Source organism: Delphinus delphis, chromosome 7, assembly GCF_949987515.2.
Source record: "Delphinus delphis chromosome 7, mDelDel1.2, whole genome shotgun sequence".
NCBI classification, from domain to species: Eukaryota; Metazoa; Chordata; class Mammalia; order Artiodactyla; family Delphinidae; genus Delphinus; species Delphinus delphis.
The window spans coordinates 69,560,474-69,582,957 of NC_082689.1; the positions used below are offsets into that span (position 1 = coordinate 69,560,474).

The 22,484-nt window shown below is 44.2% G+C and overlaps 1 protein-coding gene across 2 annotated transcripts in view; it reads left to right on the forward strand.

Annotated features, from left to right (window-relative positions):
- The first annotated feature begins 1,888 nt into the window (after positions 1-1,888).
- DPP4 (dipeptidyl peptidase 4) overlaps positions 1,889-22,484 on the forward strand; it is a 77,252-nt gene continuing 56,656 nt past the window's right edge. For both annotated transcript variants that reach the window (XM_060016680.1, XM_060016681.1), the window contains exons 1-2: positions 1,889-2,140; positions 2,672-2,759. In XM_060016680.1, coding sequence (XP_059872663.1) covers positions 2,135-2,140; positions 2,672-2,759 — 94 coding nt within the window. In that variant the 5' untranslated portion in view covers positions 1,889-2,134. The remainder of the gene's footprint in view (positions 2,141-2,671; positions 2,760-22,484) is intronic.

Consider the following 22,484-nt stretch of genomic DNA (forward strand, 5'->3'; position numbering starts at 1 on the left):
CAGTTGTGTTTTGTGGAATACTTTCCAGAGAACAAGATGATCTGCCCCCATGGATGCCAGCCATCTTCCCCCAGCTTCCTGGGGGCTTGCGGAAAGTATAGTGTCAACGGTGTAGGTATGGAGGTCAAGCATGCACTCAACTGTACTGACTTGCCTCCTGCATTTTGCTGAGTATAGAAACTGGTGAAAGCAGAGACCAACACTGAGCCCCCAGTGGCACCATTCCCTGTTGTCCTTGTCGGACAGCCTCTCTTCCCAGCTCACATGCTACAATAACACTATTGACTCACCTCCCCAGCAACTGTAAGAGGGAGGAGGAAATGGATTTGAGAAATACTTGTGAAGGCAGAAGAGAGGAATTGATGGTCACGTGAATGTAGCAGGAGAGTGGAGAAGAGAAACTGAGATGACTCAAGCCTTTAGTTTTTGTAACTGGTGAATGGGGTCACTTTTTTTTTTTTTTTTGAGCTGTGTTTTTATTTTTATTCTATTATTTTTTTAACATCTTTATTGGAGTATAATTGCTTTACAATGGTGTGCTAGTTTCTGCTTTATAACAAAGTGAATCAGCTATACAGATACATATATCCCCATATAATGAAGACAGAGAGGATCAGAGAAGGGGTGAGGCTGATGGAAAGGAGAAAGAGCTCAGTTCCAGCCTCTGGAGCTCGGTGTGAATGAGGGTGTGTGTCATAAGCAACTAGTAGCCAGAGGGGAAAAGATCCCTGAGCTCAGAAGCAATGTCTGGGTTGGATATAAAGGATGGAAACTGGAATTTATTCATAATCATGTGTTAATGTTCCATAGGACTTTGCACTTTTAACCTTTTACCTCTAACTTTGGACAGAGAGGTTTTGCAGCTGAGTGAGCAAGCAGAAGAGGCCTTTTAGGGAGTACTTAATCCACAAGAGAGGAAGTAAGCATAGAGGAAGAACCTAACTGCAAAGGTTCACCTGTGGTTTTCAGACTGAAAGTGCCAAGTGCACAAATATCATCTATCTTGGTCCCCCTTCTCTATCACCAGCATCTAGATGAGACTCTGACACTTTGTATCCACTCAGATATTTGTGGAATGGCTGAAATAAATAGGAGGGTGTGGGGATGAGTGAATGAAGAAAAAAAGGAAGGAGTGAAGGAACCTACAGGGCATCCTGGAGGAAGGGAGGAAGAAGCCACACCTGACCTTTTCCCTTTTCCCAAAAATCCTCTTTGCAGGACTGAAAGATGAAAGGCCCTGTGGAGTAGTGGTTAAGAACATGGACTCTGAATTCAGGCTCCACGACTTCCTAGCAGCCTGGACTTGGCCAAGTGACTTAACCTCCTGTGCCTAGGCTTCCTCCCTGTAAAATAAACACATAAATGCTTAGAGCAGCTCCTGGGAAAAAGTTAAGTTCCACATAAGTGTTAGTGTTATTATTTTTGGCATCTTGATGGGAAGGTAAGCCTGCAAGACAAGCCAGAAATCCCCTGCGGAGAATGAATCCAGACACAGCCTCTAAGTGCCACCCACAAGTGATCAATCACTTATTCTCTCTCTTGGCCTTCCAGAAGCTTTAAACACCCCAGAACTCCCCAGCATATCATTCACTGGCAAAGGACTGAGGCCTGGGTTTTAGCTTCAGCTGCCAGCAGTGAGCTGTGTGTTTGCAGAACCCCGTGCCCTCTCTGGGCTAGGTCCCCTTGCCTGCTCACGCGAGGTTGCGGGAACTGAGAGCAGGGGTCCCTTTCAGTTAAGGCCGACCATGGTCTCCCGCCGGGCGGCAGCAGGTCTGCAGCCTCAGGGCTCGGCATCGGATGCCAGGCGCTGGCTAGACGCTGCTCGGGCGGTCACACCCCTCCTGCGCGCCCAGCAGACATCCCGTGCCCGGCGCGCCCGTAGGGAGGTGCCTCTCGGGCGTCCCCCGGCCGGGACGCCACTGCCGGGGCCCGGCGTGCCTTCGCTCGCAGCCTGCCCGCGGCCCTTTATACCCAGCCGGACCGGCGCTCACTAATGTTTAACTCGGGGTTCAAACTTGGGAGCGCCGAGTGACTGCGCGCCCGGAGCTGCGGAGCCGCACGCGCGTCCGGGAGGCTCGCCTGACTTCTGCCTGCGCTCCCGCTCCGAAAGCTTAGCTCTGAGGAGACGCCGACCATGAAGGTGAGTGAGTAGCTGGCCTCCCCCCACCCACCCGTCCCAACAGCCCCAGGGGCGAGTTGTAGGTGCCTTTTCACCAAACTCTCCCCAGATTGCCCCCAAAGCTTCCGGGTCGAAACCAGGGGCTCTCATTAGGCGGAAGCTTCAGGGCCACGCTCTGACAGGTGAAGGGACGCCCCAGGGCTCTCGCCTGGCTCTCGGGCCCGCGGGCTTTCTGCTAGAACCCAGGCACCGAGCCTTGGAGAACCTGGAGGGCCACCCGCAAATCGCACGCCTGAACCCTCACTTGGCTTCTGAATTGTAGGCCTAGAGAAGCAAACAATTAAAGTGTCCAGAGGCCAAAAGTTCAAGGGAGACAGCTCTTGCAAGCTCCGACTCGCGCGCTCCAAACCCTCCCATCCCGCGGTGCCTCTCTCCCAGTGCGCGCCCGTCGGCAAACCCCGCTGCCTCGGGTGCAGCCCAGGCCCCGACCCTCTTACCCAGACCGGGGCCAAGCGGTTGGCTCTAACTGGACGTGATCTGCCCGGCTTGCAGACACCGTGGAAGGTGCTCCTGGGACTGCTGGGGATCGCTGCGCTCGTCACCGTCATCACCGTGCCTGTGGTTCTGCTGAACAAAGGCAGTAAGTTTAAAACATTTGAAAAAGATAAGACAGTTGGAGACCGGGATCAGGTTCTATTTTACCACACCAAGGAGACCTAGGGATTTTGCTGGGGACTGGGTGGGATCGGTGTGCCAGGTCGTCGCTGAGGCTTTGCTGGCGTGGTCGCCGCTAGATTCGCTTCGTTGGTCTCCAGTGTTTAGGCTACGAGAGCCTTGCACCTGCCACGTCTTGTGTATGGCAAATACATACTTCCTGAAAATAAAGAGCAGTTTTAAGATTTCTTTATGTTAAATTTGAATTTAGTACCTTTTGAATGTAAATTAAAAAAAAAACCAAAAACAACTTTCGTGGTTGTGATTTTCAAAGGAAAAAAGGCAGTGTTCAAAAATCCCAAACAGCAGTAAGGATGTCATAAGGGGAGGGAAAAAAATAAGAAAGCAAGTCCCCAAATAGTTTTGAGAAAAGATAGTGCTTGGGGAGCCCAGGGGGTTTTCCTTCAGGGATGATGGAAATCCATCAGTTGGAGAGTTGGGATGCCGGAAAATAACTATTTGACCACTTATAGAAGTAAGTATTTCAGAGTTAAATCATAAAGCTGGTATCCATGGTAATATTCAGAGGAGGTGGGATCAATGATGTTTGGTGGATTCTTTCATTTAAATCCACCTTGGTTCCTTTTAGCTTGCCTCACTGTTCCAGTTTAGTCCTAGCTCTTAATATAAAACATTCATATAATGAAATACACACCATTGGATGCAAACAAGTGAGAATAACTAGTTTGGGTCTCCACTGGCCCTACTTTCCTTTTAAATAGTAACTTTCATGTAAGTATTCACGTTCTAGTCAACCAACTGAGGTGTGTTCTCTGATGGTCTAGTCAACCAGGAAATGTGTAGACAGTGCTTATATACTGAGGGGTCTTATCTAGATTTCAGGTGACCATTCAGAATTAGTTTGTAGAACCATCAAAAATCACGTTTGGCCGGCAATTTCAGGGCCAGGGCAAAGGTGCCAGAGGTTAAATAACTGAGTGTGTTGACCTATTGATAATGATTTTCAGTTACTTAAGACAGCCATGGTTACCGCCAGTTTAGACTATTAAATGGCAGGCATCTGTCCACTCTTTTGACTCTTTGTTGTGAATTGTTAAAATATAACTGCTTTCATAAAGTGGTACTTTGTATATTTAAACAACCACACACACAAAGCCTTCCTGTGGAAAAAGGACGGGTCACCCATACAATCAGTAAATATTCACATGACCTACATTATGTTCCAGGAACTGAGCTAGTTGCTGCAAATCCAAAGATTAAATTTTATAAATAAAGAGAGCCCCGACCTCAGGAAGTTTATAATCTAGTGGGAAACAGATACGCAAACAAATCAGAGTAACCTGGATAATCCATTCGTCTCTAATACATTGCTGAGGCATCCTTGGAAGAAAGGGTAAAAGTGTAATTATCAGAACTTCCCTCCGGAAAGTTGAAAGGAACACTAAACTTGGATAAATAAGCCACTGAAGATGGCAATGTAATTGGTTAGGGGCCTGGGTCATCTATCTGCCTTCCATGGGGTTTGGTTAAGTTAACGACAGGGATTTAGTTTGGCTGGGTGGGGCATACAGACTTGGGAGGGGTTATCTTCCCATTTCCCTTAAACCATACTTAGCCTCTTCTCCAAAGGAAATTTGAACAAAGATTCCAAGGACATTCTCTTGACAGGGACTTCCAGAGAGGTTCACATGTCTAGGTCTAACTATTATTATGATTCAGTGAGAAAATTTAGGGAGGCTTAAGCAAACTTTCTCAGGGGTTAAAAGGATCACTTCTGGGAAAGTGTGGGAAGACTTCTCACAAGAGATTTTTTGTGTGTGTGGGGAGGCCTGAAAAGTTAGTATCAGTTCCTGGAGATAAGTTTTTCCAGAAAACGTGAATGAATTGTGAGTCATCATAGAGACACAAGATCACATCCTCTATCTGGGAACATAAGAGGACTCCTAGCAAGAGAGAAGTGTGAGCAGCAGGATGATGGATAACTCTAGCATGCCTGAACTGTGGGGTATGACAGTGGGAAGGTGGGCTGACATGGGGCAAGGCTGGAGAGGAAGGAAGGGAAGTATCCCAGGAGACTGATGGCACAGAGCAGCATTTGGAAGCTATAGAGCTACTCAGAAATGTGAATGATTAGACTTCCGTAATTGGAAACATAGGGAGTAAGGGGGTAGGGTGGCTAAGAACCACTCTTGGAATACTGGGTGGAGATGTGGTTTCACTGTGTGTTTTATTTACACTTACAAAATAAGTTATTTCTCTTCTCGCATTTCTTAATAGGAATGTATGTATATTTGAGGAGAAAAGGGAAATTATCTTGCTTCAACTCCAGCCTTATCATAAGGAACAAAGATAAAAGCTCAGGAATGCAGTATTTTTGCTAAATCAGCAATACCATTCCTGGGCTGTGCCACCATGAGGGACAATCTTTTTACAAAGGATCCAGAGTCATCACCCAAGAAGTGTCCTTCATATTGTCGACCTAGGTTTTCAAGTCAAACAAAACCAGAAAGGAAGAGAGGAAGGGAGGTGGGAGAGAGGAAATATAAATGGAAAGGAAAGGAAAGGGGGGGGGGGGGAAGAAGAGAAAGAAAGAAGGAGGAAAGGAAGAAAGATTTTGATAGAACAACAAAACAAAGTCTTAGATTGTGTGGAAAGCAAAGAAATAAAGAGCTAAGAAAAAAAGAGGAAGAAATGAGCAAACCCAGGCTCATCCCCTGAGAGGTTGGTTTAAAGGTTAAGTGTTTCCGTATGAAAAGCTGACTTTAGCAGGACTCTGGACACACCCAGAGTAGAGAGAGAGAGACCGAGACAGAGAGAGATGGAGGTGTAAGCTTAATACTGTTAATGAATTGTTTTAGAATAAAAACTCCTCGAGGTCAGGAATTATGCATTTCACAAAGCAAAATTAAAAGTTCATCTCCTTCTGTATATATGATAAAGGATCGTATTTTGTTTTAAATCCCTCAAGTATCCTAGTAGAGAAGGATATTGTGTATTTGGACATTCAGTTTCTCAGAGAATCAGCAATAAAATGTATAAAAATAATTTACTCACATTGGAATTGTAGAAATCTTCTTGGCCTAGAGGCAATAAAACCTTCTCAGTCAGCATTTGTGATCCCTTTAATTCCCTCTTTACATCATATTATAGGCTGAGTTTTTTGTTTGTTTGTTTGTTTTTTTTTGTGGTTCGCGGGCCTCGCACCGCTGTGGCCTCTCCCGTTGCAGAGCACAGGCTCCGGACGCGCAGGCTCAGCGGCCATGGCTCACGGGCCCAGCCGCTCCGCGGCATGTGGGATCTTCCCAGGCCGGGGCACGAACCCGTGTCCCCTGTATCGGCAGGCAGACTCTCAACCACTGCGCCACCAGGGAAGCCCTAGGCTGAGTTTTTAAAATAACTGTCAAATAGTTTCATTATTGAGTTTTGTCATTTGTCAAGAGAGTTTTCTTATTGGGTTTTGTTATGGGACAGAGACATATCTGTTCTTCTTGTGTTCTTTCCACTGCTGTAGCAGTAAATTTCCTCAATACCTTCTTTCAGCACATAGGAAATTTGACTGCTTAGCCATCCACCAGTAATAAAAGAAAACCCAAATGTGAAGGAGACAGGAATAATCAGAGAAAGAAAAGATAACATCTATGAAGTTTGCCTGAGGAAGTCCAGGATCTATTCCAGGTTTAAAAGCACAGAAATGAGCCTGAATGAAAGCTTTGTATATTTCAGAGGCCAGGTTCTAAACAGAGAGCCCTGTAAAAGCTCGAGTTGACTCCAGCTCGCTCAGTTATCAAGCTTTGCCGAGTGCTCCTGAGGTCAGTGGGTTGGTCTTTTTCAGGCCAGCTATTTTGGCTTTTGGTGCCCCAGCTATAGCATATCCTTAAATTTCTCTATCTTAGGCATCTTGCCTCTCATCTTAAAAGCGATCAGAGAGAAAAAGGGAAGACTCTTTGCCCAACTGATGCTTAGAGAAAAATGACATCAAGAGACTGGCTAGAGCTGCATCAGTGTACTTGAAATTTTAAGACTTAACAAAGTGCTGAGCCTAAGGAATGTAACTGTAAGTACCTGCAGGACCCCCTTCCTTGAGGAAGAGAAGGCACAAAGATGTAATAATAACCAACACAGATTCACTCTGTGCCAGGTATTGGGCTGAGGGCTTTCAATACACTTCTCCTTTGATCCTTATAGCAACGCTTTGAGAGAGGTTATTGTCTCCACTTTTACAGAAGATTTACAGAAACCTTGAGAGGGTGCTTTAGTTATTTATTACTGCATAATGAATTGTTCTCAGACTTAAAACAACAAATATGTGTTATCTCACAGTCTCTATGGGTCAGGAATCTGTCAGAGGCTTAGCTGGCTGTTTCTGGCTGAAGGTCCCTCATGCTGCTTCAGTCAAGATATCATCTGAAGGCTTGACTAGGGCTGGGGGATCTCCTTCCAAGCTCTCTCATGTGGCTGTTAGCCAGAGGCCTCAGTCCCCCGTAAAGGATGGGTTTTTCCAAAGGGTGCCAGGGCAGCTGTCTTCCCTTAGAATGAAGGATATAAGACAGCAACTGAGTAGGGAGCCTCAGAGCTTTTTTGACCTAGCCTCAGAGGTGATGTGCTATCACTTCTGCCGTATTCTATTGGTCACACAAAGCAACCCTGATACAAAGTGAGAGGGCGTTACACAAGGGCATGAATATCGGGGTGGAGATCATTGGGGCCATCTTGGAGGCTGGCTACCAAAGTTAAGGAACTTGCTCAAAGTTTCACAGAGTTGGCGTTTCACGCTAAGGCACCGTGCCTCTAGAGCTGGTACTTTGTGATCAGGTATAAAGTTAATGTGGCCATATTAGCATAAATGTTACAACTTCCTATTTATATGCCTATATTTAATTTCATGACCGCTAATCCCTGGGTGCCAGTGTTCTGGGAAAAAGTGTCTGCTGCTGCCTCTATTCCTACACAGAGCTGTAGAGGAGCAACAACTTCCAGCCCAGGACTGACATCCCACTCTTTTGACTGGTCTTATTAAGTGTTTTCAGTGGCAGTAGCAGATGCAGATTGAGTACTTGCACTGGATTACACTTGTTTTGTTTCCAGTGTATACTGTGTTATTTCATCTGATCCTCACAAAACAATCCACGTCAGAGGAGGTATTAATTTCCTGACTTGTTACCCTTAAGAAACTGAGGTATAAAAGTTTAGTGCTTTGTGAGGAAGTACTAGAACTTTGGGAATTCAAATCTTGTAACTTCTAGCCTTCCCTGAGTCTGCTGGTTTCCATGAATAACTGTTTTAGAGAAATGTTTTGGTGGAAACTTTTGTAACTTAAAGATTAATCAGGCTTCCCTGGTGGCGCAGCGGTTGAGAATCTGCCTGCTAATGCAGGGAACACGGGTTTGAGCCCTGGTCTGGAAGGATCCCACATGCCGCGGAGCCACTAGGCCTGTGAGCCACAACTACTGAGCCTGCGTGTCTGGAGCCTGTGCTCCTCAACAAGAGAGGCCGCGATAGTGAGAGGCCCGCGCACCGCGATGAAGAGTGGCCCCCGCTTGCCACAACTAGAGAAAGCCCTCTCGCAGAAACGAAGACCCAACACAGCAAAAATAAATAAATTAATTAATAAACTCCTACCCCCAACATCTTATAAAAAAAAAAAGGAACCTATTAAAAAAAAGATTAATCACTGCTTTATGGCTTGATGCTAACCCTTGCATTATTGTAAATCAATTATCTTGTAAATATTTTCACCTTTAGTCTTCACAGGTCCATTATGACTTCCCCAAAAGGGCGTGTCTCTCAGAGAGCAAACTGAAACCACAAAATTAGCACTTCTGTGTTAGCTGTTTTAGTTTTGCAGTTTTGTATGGTACTTCAAAATTATAACTTCCTAGGAGATTTCTTCAAACTTAATGATAAACCATTTGCTTTCGTTAACTGTCCACATTAATGAGCACATTTCTTCATTATTTGGTCCACTGGGGAAGCAAGTAGACCCATGAGCTTAGGTCACGTGTTTCAGCATCTAAGGTCCAGGAAGCCAAGGTAATTTAAGGCAGAGCCAAAGCCAGCAGGGACTTTGTTCCCAGCAACCTGAGGGCCAAGGTGGCTTAGGATGTGCAACAGAGAAAGAAGGGCAAGGGGGGTGAATATTAAGTGGGTAACACCACCCACCCCTTCCCTGACTTAACTGTGGGTCCCGCCAAACTGGCTGGGTGGCCCCTGCATCCTTAACACCGTCTCTGTGGGGCTGGGACCCCATCTTCTTATTTTCCTCAGTTGTTTTAAAGCCAGACCTGCTCAGGTCCATGAATATCATGGATGGCTCCCATTTCCCTATTATTTTCCTTTATTCTTTTATTCCAGGCAGGAAACTCTTGTTGTATGAGATTTAAAGCCTTTGAAGGGCTAAGGCCAGAGGCGATATTTGTGAACTTTCCTGTGTGTACTGAATGCTTACTGCATGGCAGCTGTTGTTGCAGGTACAAGGGATGAGGCTCTAAACAGTAGAGGCAAAGAGCCTGCTCCCATGGGCCTTTACAGTCCTGGGGCGGGCAGATAGTAGGCAAGCTGAGTACTGTCTGAGTACTTTCAGACAGTGATACAGGCTAGGACAAAAATAAAGTGTGGTCAAGAGGATGGAGGGACACAAGAAGGAGCTTCTCTGTTTCAAGCATGAGTGTGGCATGATCTTGTTTCTCTTTTAAAATGCCTCTGACTCTGGTATAGATAATGGTGGAGGGTGGGAAGTGGATTATCCAGGTGAGAGATGATGCCAGCTTGGACAGGGTGTTAGCACGGGAAGGAGCAGAGATAAGGATGACTCCTTGAACAGTTGGCTGGCTAGCCCAAGTGGAGACCTTTTTCTTGCCCTCATGGCTCTATCCTTCCCAGAAGAGCTAATCTGCAGTGGTCCCTCCAGTTCCCTCACCCTACTGGATACACTTCCTCTTTCCAAGGCAGGTCTCGGGGAGGGCCTTCTACATCATGCACCCAGCATGTCAGCAGAAGGTAATTCTCTAATTCAGCAAATATTTATTGAACATTTTCTACGTTAGGCACTTTGTTGGTCCCTGGAAATATAAAAATAATACGCATGGCCCTTGCCCTCAAATAATTCTTAATCTTAAAGGAAACATAAACATGAACTATAATAAAAAGAGCTAAGTGTCCTTCTAGTAAATGATCAAAGTGCTGTGGAAGCACTAAAGAGAACATGATAAATGCTGCCCAGGGAAGTTCATATATGGAAACCAACCAAGCTTAAAGGGTTAATAATTAATGGGCCTGAATACAACCTTTCCGATCTCGGAGCCATCAGACTGGCTCCCAGGCATGCAGTTCACCTACATGTTTAGCCCTCAACAGTTTACAGCCCCGACCCCCGATTCTGTATGCAGTTTACGTCAGAGAGAATACTTTTGGCTGCACGTAACAGAATACCTGGCCCAAAGTTGTTTAAACTATAGACTCTTATTGTTAACATCCGTAATTGGAAGTGCAGAGGTAGGGCAGTTCTAGAGTTTGTTAACGCAGTGGTCCCACAGCTTCCTCCAGCGCCCAGAGTCTGCGTCTTTCAGCTCTGCTGGTCTCACACTGTTACTTTCGTTCTCAAGCTTGCCCTCTCAGGTCGAGCATGACTGCTGCTGCAATGCCTCATTTGTCACACAGCCATTTCACAAGGCAGGGAGGATGCTGTTCCTCATTCATAGTCTGTTCTATCAGGGAGGAAAACTACTTCCACAAGTTCCCTGGCCCAAGGCAGACTTTCCCTCGTGTCTCCTTGGCCAGATTTGGGTCATTTGTCTATTCTAAACCCATCTCTGGCAAGGGGAAAGGATTACCAAGCTTGGACTAGATTAACCAAGACTCACCTTTCTGGGACCAGGAGGGAGCTCCTTCCTCAGCCCTTGGAAGGGGAAAGGGAATTACCTAAGTTGAACTGGAGATTCTAAAAGGAAGAGATGGGAGGTCTATGCAAGTGTATCAGATAGTTTATGATTGCTCATTTTTCATTACATTGGAAAAATTTAATTTACTAACAAAAGAAAATAGATGTCAAGCCAGCTCTGATCTCCAAAGAATCCAATCATATAACTCTCTCTCTCTCTTCTCACTTTCCTTCCTACCCAAACGAGTTTATTGTAAAGCAGGGTGTTTTGACGCTGCCTTTTTGGTCCTGAAGGCATTTTGAGCCCAGCACTTGCTTTCTGTTGTTATCCAAAATGATTGAGAATAGGGAAGAATTGAGTTTGCAACATTTAAGACACAAATCTGAGAAAATGGAGGGGGTCAGAAACATCTGAGGGAAACTGCTCTCAATTTTCTCATATAAACTGTTGTATTTTATCCAATTCATAATGGGAAAATGTGGCAGAAACAGTTAACATAAAACAAAACAGTCAACGTAAAGAAGTTTAAAAATACATGGTAAAAGTTAGACCTGTAAAAATTGACCCAGGAAAGTAGCATTTGAAATAATCTACATGGTAATCATTTCATTAAGATTAAAGTGGTTTGACTGGACTGAAAAGAAAATCCTGAACTCCACAAAAATCAAGCAGCCCCTTCGTACTAGCTGGTGATCCCCACGCCCCGACCCCTACCCCGTGCTCCCCGCTGCTCCCTCGGGTACTCATGTGTCTCCTTTCCCCAGACCTCCAGCACCTCCCCACGGTCATTCTCAGCTTACAGCCAACCTTGCTTTCTATTTTAAGGAGAAAACTAAGGCTATTAGGAGAGAAGGTCCTCAATTCCCACCAGCCCCCTCTCAGCACCTGCCCAAGGCCAAACCCTTCTTTGTACACTGACCTCATCCTCTTTCACTTACTAAGAGATGTGGCTGCAGCTATTTCCTCTGCCCACTGCACTGTCATTTCCCCCTCTCTATATAAATAAGCTGTAAATCTCTCACATCCTGAAAGAAAGGGAGGGAGGGAAGGAGGGAGGGAGGGAAGGAGGGAGAGAGGAAGATCCTCTCTGTACCCCACATCCCTGCCCACCTCCCAGTCCCTTGCCCTGCTCCCTTTACCAAAAAACTCCTGGAAGAGTTTTCTATTTTCTTTGTCTGCTGTTCCTCTCCCGCTCCCTCTTAAACTCACTGGCATGAGGTTTATCCTCACCCGTCACTAAAATGTTTGGCTCTGCTCGCGTCAAAGTCCCTAACCTCTGTGTTGCTGAGTCCAGGGCTCAGTTCTCCCTCTGAGTCTCCCATTCCCTGTCAGTTGATCATGCTTCTTCTCCCCTCCTCTGTGTTTCCACTCTCTCCTAGATTTTTCCTTCTGCACCTCCACATGCTCCCTCCCATTCTCTGTAGGGGCTCCTCCTCCTGTCTGACTTCTATTTTTAACATCTTTATTGGAGTATAGTTGCTTTACAATGGTGTGTTAGTTTCTGCTTTATAACAAAGTGAATCAGCTATACATATACATATATCCCCATATCTCCTCCCTCTTGCATCTCCCTCCCACCCCTCTAGGGGGTCACAAAGCACTGACCTGATCTCCCTGTGCTATGCAGTTGCTTCCCACTAGCTATCTATTTTACATTTGGTAGTGTATATATGTCCATGCCACTCTCTTACTTCGTCCCAGCTTACCCTTCCCCCTTCCCGTGTCATGTCTGACTTCTGACCTTGGACTCCAAGGCTTCATCCTAGAACCTCTTCCTTCTTTCCCCCAGGTGATCTCATCTACTCCCATGGCCTTAAACACCATCTATAACCTGACAACAACACCCAAATTTATATCTCCAGACCAGACCTCTTTCCTGAACTCTATATGCATACGTGCAACTATTAAGTGGACATCTCCATTTTGATGCTATTAGCATCTCAAAGTAACATCTCCCAAAACTTTTTAATCCCCTCAAACTTATTCCTCCCTTAATACATCTGGTCTCAGCAAATAGCAATTCATTTGTTTTTCAGTTACTGAGGCCAAAATGCATGCAGTTCTCAACTCCTCTCCCTTGTTCACACTCAACATCCAATCGGTCAGCAAATCCTATCACTTCTACCTTCATGTTCTTTCAGAATTTGGCCGTATCTCAGCACCTCCACTACTACCACCCTAGTCCAAGACGCCATCACCTTTCACCTGCATTATTGCAAAAATCTCCCTATTTCTCTTCTTACTCCCTGCAGTGTATTCTCAATACAGCTGGCAAGATAACTGTGATAGACAGAATTCTAAACTGATTCCCCAGATTTCCTCCCTGCCCCGTGTGCTAATCTCTACCTAATCTCTGAGATTGTGGATATAATGGATTTTATCCTGGTGGTTAGGTGACATTATATGATGGCATAATCAGCTTTAAGAAAGGAAGATGACCTGGCTGAGCCTGATCTAATCACATGAGCCCTTAAAAAGCAGAGTTTCTCTAGCACTTAACCGTGACACTTAACATCCTAACAAAGGCATTGTTTATTTACTGTTTGCTCCTATGTCTCCCCCCCATTAGAATGTAAGCTTCATGAGGGCAAGAATTTTTTGTTTTGTTCACTCATATCTCTAGTGCTCAGAACATTGAAGAACAGAGTGGGTGCTTTCCTAGAGCTGTCGTAACAAATACCATACACTGAGTGGCTTAAAACAACAAAAATTTATTCTTCCACAGTTATGAAGCCCAGAAGTCCAAAATCAAGGTGTCGTCAGGGCCACGCTCCCTCTGAAGGCTCCAGGGAAGAATGCTTCTTGGCTTCCTCCAGCTTCTGGTGGTTACTGGCAACCACCTTGACTTGTAGCTTTATGACTCCAATTTCTCCTTTCATTGTCACATAGCCTTCTTCCCCTTCTGTCTCCACATGGTCCTCTTCATTTTCCAAGTCAGCAAAAGCATATCTTTGCATGACCTTCTTATAAGGACACTCCCTAATCCCGTACGACCTCATCTTAACTAATTACATCTACAAAACCCCTATTTCCAAATAAGGTCACTTTCTGAGGTTCCCAGTGGACATGAATTTTGGGGGGTGGGGAAACCATTCAACCCAGTACAGCTTGACAAACATTTGGTGAATTAAAGAAATTATCTTAGAGCTCATGTAAAAACATATTTTTGATGAACATTTTTTAATGTTACTTTAATTCTGATTAAAATTCTTATATTCCTAACTATGGGGTCAAGTCATCCACTACTAGATCACGCATACCTATTTGTAGAGTATAGTGCCAGCAGCTGTTTGATAAAATAAATTCATCCTTTCAGCTTACTTACAGACCAGTGGAGACATGACTGTTCAGATTAAATATTTACCTAATGATAGAAGATTACTTGATTAATTGGCAAACTATATGGTATAGAAAATAAGCATTGAAGAAGATGTTGTTGTAGCAAAGTGTAGTGTACAGAGTGAGGGGTAGTTCCAGAGGCATGAGGAGGGACCATGAAAAACTGAAGGCCACAGATGCGGATTGTTTATTTGAGAAGTAGGCTGATAAATACAAGAAGAGAAATGGGAAGATGGCTGCCGGAGCCCACAGGGTCAGTAAGTATTTATTTGGTATGGGTACACCCTGTGCATGCTTATGGACGAAAGGAAGATACTGAGAAGAGATGGAGATGGAGGGAGAAGAGATGAAACAGAGCCCCTAAGAAATCAAGAGGGCCAGGATCTGAGGCCCGGGGCAGGTCCGCTTCTGCCACCGAGTGCTGAGGGAAGGGTTAGAGAGTGGAGGAAGGGACAGACAGGAGTGGAAAGCAGAGTAACAAACAAGCCCCTGTGGTGGCTCTAAAGGAGGAATCGCTGAATCTTTTCATCGGACAAGTTCCCACTCTTTTGAAAATGTGTACTGCAGGGCCTGAGTTATTCAAGATTTTATGTTTAAGATCTAGGAAACATGAAAAAAAAAAAAGGTGTGGGGGGAGAAAAGAAACCTATTATAAAGCTTGCATGGCTACTTTTTATGAGTGTAGGGAAAAGATGATGAGAGTTACCAGTTGTACCATGGAAGAGAGGAGGAGGGGAGTACAACCTTCTTTCTCAGAAAGTGTCACAGAGTTGCCATCCTTAATAACACTCCAGAGAGAAAATTCTAGGGTTTTCAGAAAGAATTGATGCCCCTCTGATTTCGGAACACTAGAACAAATTATGTAACCTACCAACTGTCCCAGGTCCAAATGATACTACCAAGCTGCCTGTTTAGATTATTTGCCAAGATTGAATCCAGACACTTCCAGAAAGTCTAATCCATCTATGCTAACTCACAAAAACTGCCAACAAGCATTTACCATGTACCTCACTCTGCTGCATACTTAGGTTGTTCAGAGCAGTGGTTATAACCGCAGGCTTCAGAACCCTATGGCCTAGGGCTTACTAGTCATGAGACTTGAGTCTGGTTACTATCTGCATCTCAGTTTCCTTACCTGTAAAATTGGGATGAAAATAAGTTAATAAGTGTACAATGCCTAGAATAGCCCAGCACATTGGAAGGTCTCTATAAGTATCTGTCATGACTACTTTTTATATATTTTTAATTAAAAAACATTTTGTTAACAGTCCCAGAGACAGGCATTATAATAATACTTGTTTCACACTCCTGAAAGTTCTGCTGGGTGAATGCTGGAAAGGGCAATTTCTATGGCAGTTTTGTTTTCCAGTGATCATTTTCCTCACCTCCTGGCAGACAAACAGTTGTCACAGAGAGTAGCCTTGTTGATAATGCCTGTAAATCTTTCTGGAAAGTTCTTCAGTGACTTGGTATTAGAGCTTTCAGCTTCCCCAAATGCTGATGTTCTCTAATCAGTTTTCTCTCCAAACTAATCATTTCTAGCTTGCACTGTGACCTCCCAGTGATGTCTCACTACAACTACTACTGCTAAAAACTAGCCCTTTGCTAAAATAGTTGCTTGTTTCACGGGCCTGTGGGTCATTTATTTATACAGTTAAGACGTTTCCACCTTTCAGCTGTTTCTCATCCCCTTGGATTACACTGGCTTAATGTCAGTGGACATAGTGGGGTGTAAAAGCCTTGTCAATAGTAATTATGGCCACTGTTATCCAGTCCTGATTATTCCCAGAAGAGTCCTAACAAGGGGTGAGGGAGTAACTATAATCAGAATAAAAAAACAGAGCAGGGCTTCCCTGGTGGCGCAGTGGTTGAGAGTCCGCCTGCCGATGTAGGGGACACGGGTTTGTGCTCCGGTCTGGGAAGATCCCACATGCCGTGGAGCGGCTGGACCCGTGAGCCATGGCCGCTGAGCCTGCGCGTCAGGAGCCTGTGCTCCGCAACGGGAGAGGCCACAACAGTGAGAGGCCCGTGTACCGGAAAAAAAAAAAATAGGGCAATTTCCATTTCAAAAAGGAATAAAGCCATCCTGATGCCCTGTTTAGTGCTGGCTTCCTATATGCGCTGAACCTCCTGGCTCTTCACTGGGGTGAGGGCAGGGTGAACTGGATTTAGTTCAGGCAGTCCCTTTGGCCTTGCATTTCTTCACCAGTGGCCGTAGACATCTTCATCTTGACCTGAAGTTTGAGACATGAATATTCTGCCCACTTTCACTTCTCTGCCGTATATATTGGAATCTTATGTTGATATTCATATTGTTTCAAGGCAGTTAGAATTTCAGTCTCAGCATCTGTCTTTCAAACTGGTCTTGGGAGCTTTTTGTTTTCGTGTTGCTGACCATTCTGAGGAATGTCTAGATGGGGTTGTCAAGCTACAGTCAGGGCTGGCTGCTTAATTTTGTAAATTGTTTTATTCGGAATACAGCCTTTTCTATTCATTTAGATGTTGTCTGTGGCTGTTTTCAGGCTACAATGGCCGACTTTAGGAGTTGCAAAGCTAAAATATTTACCATCTGGCCCTATAAGAAAAAGTTTGCCAACCCCAGGTCTAGATATTGTTATCTTACGGCCGAAAGAGACCTTCTTATTTTACAGGTAAGTTGTGTAAATCCTCACAGAGACGTGATGAACACTGAAATCACACTAGATGTTTCAGCAGAGAAATTTGATATAAAAATTGGTTACACAAATTAAAGAGCAAAAGAAAAAATTATGAGGTAAGTGAGAGACAGGAGCTGTAGGAATAAGCTATCTCTAGGGCTTGGGAAAAAGGAGAAGAGGGACATAGAAGTTCTGGGCTCTAAGCTCCAAGGTGTGTGAGGCATGCAACTGAGAGGCAGGATGCAACAGGTTCAGGTATAAAAAGAAAAGCAGGAGGCTGGGACAGGTGCTCCCTCGGGGCACCTGCTGACAGGACCAGCAAGATAAAGGGAGTCCCTCCTCCTGTCCTACTGACTACACTCCTCTGTGTTTCCCTATCGGCAGGACCTAACAGGAAGCCTACAGAGGAAGGGGTCTGGGAAACACAGCTGTAGACCCCCTTCCCAGCACTACTGAGCAAAGGATAGATGTGTGTGTTTGAGCTGATAGACAACAGGTAAATTACGGTCACAGGCGTAGAGAAGTGAGCATGCCTGGTGACAGCGAGTGGAAGTCTGGAGCCTGAGGCTCCTGTCCTCACTCTATTTAGACCCAGCTGGCCCAGTGCACTGCTTTCCTACTTACCAGTCTCTTGGAGTTCACGACGCTCACATCTAGAGCTGTGTTCCCGTGTTTGTGCTCTCCTGTTTATGTTGTCTGGCTTTTATCTTTTCATTTGACAAATATTTATGCCTTCTACAGCCAGGCACCATCTAGGCCGTGCTGAGATAACTAGCAAACAAAACGTAACAAAACACAATCCTCCTGGAGCTCACAGACAGTCAAGAGAGGCAGATGATAAACAGGTAAAAACTAGAGTACGTTAGATGGCATCACTGCTGAGGAAAAAAAATGTCAAGCCAGGAAGGGCGATACAAAGAGAATTTCTTAACCATGGGGTTGTAAATGTTAGTCCAGGAAAGGAAGGTGACATTTAAATAAAGACCTAAAGGAGGTAGGGAACAAGCTTTGGGCACATCGGAGGGGAAGAATATTCCAGGCAGAGGGTGTAGCAAATTCAAAGTCTCTGAGGCAGAAGTGGGCCCAGTGTGTCTGAGGAAGAGCGGGGAGGCCAGAGCAGATGGAGTGGAGGGAAAAGAGGAGAAGGAGGGCGGAGTCACGACACGGACAACCCCTCGTTGTTTCCTTTTTTCCAAATGTTTGCTATTCCGGAAAATGTGCATGGTACCAGTTGGTTGGCCTTTCAGAGTAGACCTTTGAAAATATAGCGATTACATCCCCAACAAAAGTTTGGTCATCTGACACTCTGATCTTTGAGTAAATGCTTAGAGCACACAGCCCCAGGTTCAAGGGCTCCAGCTCAATGGCAATGCATTTATCAGATGCACTTGATGTCCCTGGGATGTTTCTCTTATTGAGAAGGGAAATCTGGTGATAGTGATTATATTTTAATGTCTCCTGTGTATAGTAATCAGAGAAGTATCACTTTTCACAACTCCTCTAATTCCTCTCAAGTCCAACATGTTCCCTCCATGTGAACGCTGTGGATGGTATTAAACTTGTCGAAGGAGGAAGTGATGCTCGTCAGTACTTAGCAAATGATTCAATTGTACTTATCCTAGATGCTTTCTCAACGTGATGCTCTTATGCTTTCCTGTTAGGATCGTTTGGGATTTGAACACAGTGAAAGTTAATTAGCTATTATTTTATTGCAGTGAAATTCCTCATCTCAGCAGCACTGCTAGGTACTCCAAGGGAGAGACTCTTTCATCTTTGTATCCTGATTGCCTACCACGTGCTTGGAACAAAATAATAATAAACAGTTTGACCTATCTGGAGGGCTTCCTAAATTTTAAATCCTGAGCTAAGAACTTTGCATACGTTATCTCATTTCATCATGGCAGATCCCTAGGGGCTAGATAGTGCTATTATTATCATTTTATAGATTACAAAGTTGAGGTTTTGAAAGATTCAGTAACTTTCCTAAGGCTCCCGTGCAAGAATTAGGCCTGGGTTCAAATTCAGGCTCTCTGATTTCAAAGCCACCAGGGACCCAACCCCTTATTGGTATTTGTTGAATCATTGGTGATGGGTAGCAGCCCGCGTGTGCTGCTGCAGAATAAAGGATGTGAGCAGCTTTCCAGTCAATTTCTTCTTCTGCCTTCTTGATTTCTCTTCCTCTGTCCCAATGTCAAGGCTGCTATTTTGCTAGAGCAAATTGTAAAGTAACACTCATTTTATTTCCTTAGCATCAATATAAAATATTAACTGATTAGCATATGGAACACAAGAACTCTATAACCAGATATCTATTCCCCATGTTTAACAACTTTATGAGTTTATGAGCTATAAACAGCACTTCTCCTTTTAGTTGCATTTCATTAGCCATTTATTTCCCCAAACAGTTTCTCTCTCTGAGGTAGAAATATTTTATATCACAGTTTCATACAGACCAAAAAAGGTTATTATTAATGAATATAAAAAAATTCAAAATATCCTGTAATCATAAAATAACCATCGGTTAAAGCAAGACTATTCTGTGGAACGACACCACTCTCTTACTTAGAATTCTGGAATTCCTTTTATTCAGAAAAGAGTTTGATCCTACAACCAGGGCTCATTAAGATACCATACACTTTGATGAGAAATTATTGTTAAGTTGAACCATTTTAAAAGCTGTTATTCTGCCATTTTTGATTGATAAAAATGGCATTTTCATATGGTTCAACCTAATAGTTGGTCTCAGCAAAACAGTAAAGTATAAAGCTGTTAACCGTTTTTTGATTTTTAAATTCAAGGAGACATGAATCTAGGAGTTTCTGTGGAAACTGATGGGTAACATGATTAGCTGCTCTGCTTGGCTAGCATAATGCTTTAAACTGGTAAGTCAAATAAACGATATGTCCCAGGCCCACCAGGAAGACCACACTAGCAGCCCAAGACCTTCATCTGTTGTTGCACGGGTGCCCAGTCAGGGAGCAATCAGACAAGGAAAGGGAAATGTGGGCGTGTCCTCTGGTGTTTGACAGAATAGGTTGTAACTTGGCAGTAAACTATGAACTTGCTAAAGGTCAAAACCTGGACTTGGCACTCACGTCTCGCAGAACTCGCTTATCTAGATGTTTCGAAAGCATCTTCCAGTTTGCGCTGCTTTTCAAATGACAAGGCAAAAAACAAGGAACATTTATTGCTCTGCTTGTTCCAGTTTTGCAGTGGTGTTTGGGGTCTGGGGAGCCAGGATAGGGAACCCGGCTTGAAGGTCGTTGTAAAGGAGCTGAGAGAGGGTAACACAAGCCAAGGGTGGCCCGGGCCTTGCACCCATGTCCTGGGCCATAGCAAGAACACGGCCTGGCATCAGTATAGATATCTGAACATCAGCAGATGGATCGAAATCACGCTGAGCCCATTATGAGCAGAAGGGAGTCTGAATCTGGCAGAGATGATGGGTTTAGAAAGGCTGAGGCCTGATGAGAGGATGAGCCCAGTGACATTTGAGGCGAAGAGGCAGGAGAGGTAAGTGCCCAGCAAGGAAGAGCGGCATGCAGGGCAGCAGGTGACCTCACAGGGGATTTTTGTCTCCGTTATTTTATTATTCCAGATTGAAGTGTGTTGTCCTTTAAAACCTGGGCAAATACCCTCATGTGAGATAGCACTGTATCTGATCTATATTGGAGGTATGCAGTTCATTCTCACAAAATCAAGAGTCAGTGATAGACACTTTATGTTGATATGTCTGTCTTGTTATAGATATGTATGTCTTAGTATGTGTGGACTGCTGTTATAAAGATAGCAGAGATTGGGTGACTTAAACAACAAACATTTATTTCTCACGGTTCTGGAAGCTAGAAGTCCAAGATCAAGATGCCAGCAGATTCGGTGTTTAGTGTCTGGTGAGGACCCGTTTCCTGTGTCCTCACATAGCAGAAGTGGGGAGAGAGCTTTCTGGAGTCACTTTCTAAAGGGAACTAAACCCACTCATGAGGATTAGTACTCATGATCGAATTACCTACCAAGGGCTCCCCCTCCTAATACCATCATATGGCGGTTACGATTTCAACATGTGAATTTTGAGGGGACACAGACATTCAGTTGGTTGTAATATATGCGTGTGTGTATAAATTGATCTATTTCTATTTACAGATCTATCTAAACATCTACATCAGCAGATAATATTAGGATTGTGAATGTTTCTTACCACTGATACCTTGATTTGTACTAATTTGGGGATGTGTTTTATGTTCATTTTAGACTAATAGCTCTTGATAGCAGGGTATTTATCCTCAACAATGATACTCACTTTATAACTATTTTTATATAATAGGATGATTGGATGAATACAAACAACTGAGGGTGTTTAATGAACAAATCCAGATTTGTAATTTTGTAGTCCAACATGAGTTTCAAATATTATTTTCTGTAGCACAAGGCTTTACTTCTTATTTAAAGGTTAAACTCAAGGACTGGCTTTACTCACTTGCTATATTTTTGCTAATAAACACAAATATCTTATTAACTTTCAGGGGAGAAATGCAGGATTGAATTGAAAAACAAAAGTTTTTAAAAGAATATTTTACTTAACAAACTAGGCTTATACAAAATCAATAAAATAATAAAATAAAGGGTAGCAACTTTATCTATCGAAGCTGAAGTTTTTATAGGCAGAAACAAAACTATGTTATCAGATCAAATCCAAAGAAATAAAACCTTAAGAACACTTTTTTTCTTTTTGCGGTGCGCGGGCCTCTCACTGTTGCGGCCTCTCCCGTTGTGGAGCACAGGCTCTGGACGCGCAGGCTCAGCGGCCATGGCTCATGGGCCCAGCCGCTCCACGGCACATGGGATCCTCCCGGACCAGGGCATGAACCCACGTCCCCTGCATCAGCAGACGGACTCTCAACCACTGCGCCACCAGGGAAACCCAAGAACACTTTTTGAAAGAGCATTTCCTGTACGAGATCTACTTCTCCACAGGCTGTAAAAAATTAACACGAGAAGATACTGCTGGCTTTGAAATCCCTGAAAAGAGCTGCAGTTATAGGAGTGTTATGGTAGTGGCTGATTTTGTGAGTGTATGTTTACACGTACGTGGAAAATGTAGAGAGTTTGGAAAAAGACTTTAAGGTATTTGTCATCAGTGGAGGCTCTGGGATTGAGGAAGAGGAATCACACTGGCTTGACTGTGCTTATAGGATGATGCCCTACTCCAATCAACAAAAACTTTTTTTGTGTGTGTCTTTTATGCCATACAACTGTGCTGGATGCTAAGGTTGATGAAAAACAAAAACAAAAACCCCAAACCAATGAACAAAAACCCAAAGCCCTGTCTTCAAAAGAATACATGGCCCAGCTGAGCAGATTACACAGGCAGGCATGGAAAAATAGTTATCAACACAAGTTAGTAAGTGACAGGAGCCCAATGAGTAGCATGGGGGCAAAAGTCAGAGGCCGAATTGAGGTCTTCATGACAGAGGTGGGAAATGGAGGAGGGAGGCTTGTGACAGATGGGGAAGCCGTTGAGGACATGCCAGGAAGTGGCTTAGGACAAGGAGTAGAGTCAGACAAGCCTAAGAAGATCTGCTGGGTTCAGTAGGCAGATCAGTGTGACTAGGTTAGAAGGTTCTTGCAGGGATAGAGTGAAAATAAGCCTGGAAAGGTCTCACATCAGACTGTGGGGCTGCAACTGCCAGGCTAAGCAGTCTGAATATCCCTGTAGACAGTGGGGACTCATTGGAAGCTTTTGAGGAAGAGATCACCAGAATGATAGTGGCATTTTAGAAAGATCATTCCGGTGACGGTGCAGGGCAGGAATTGGATTGG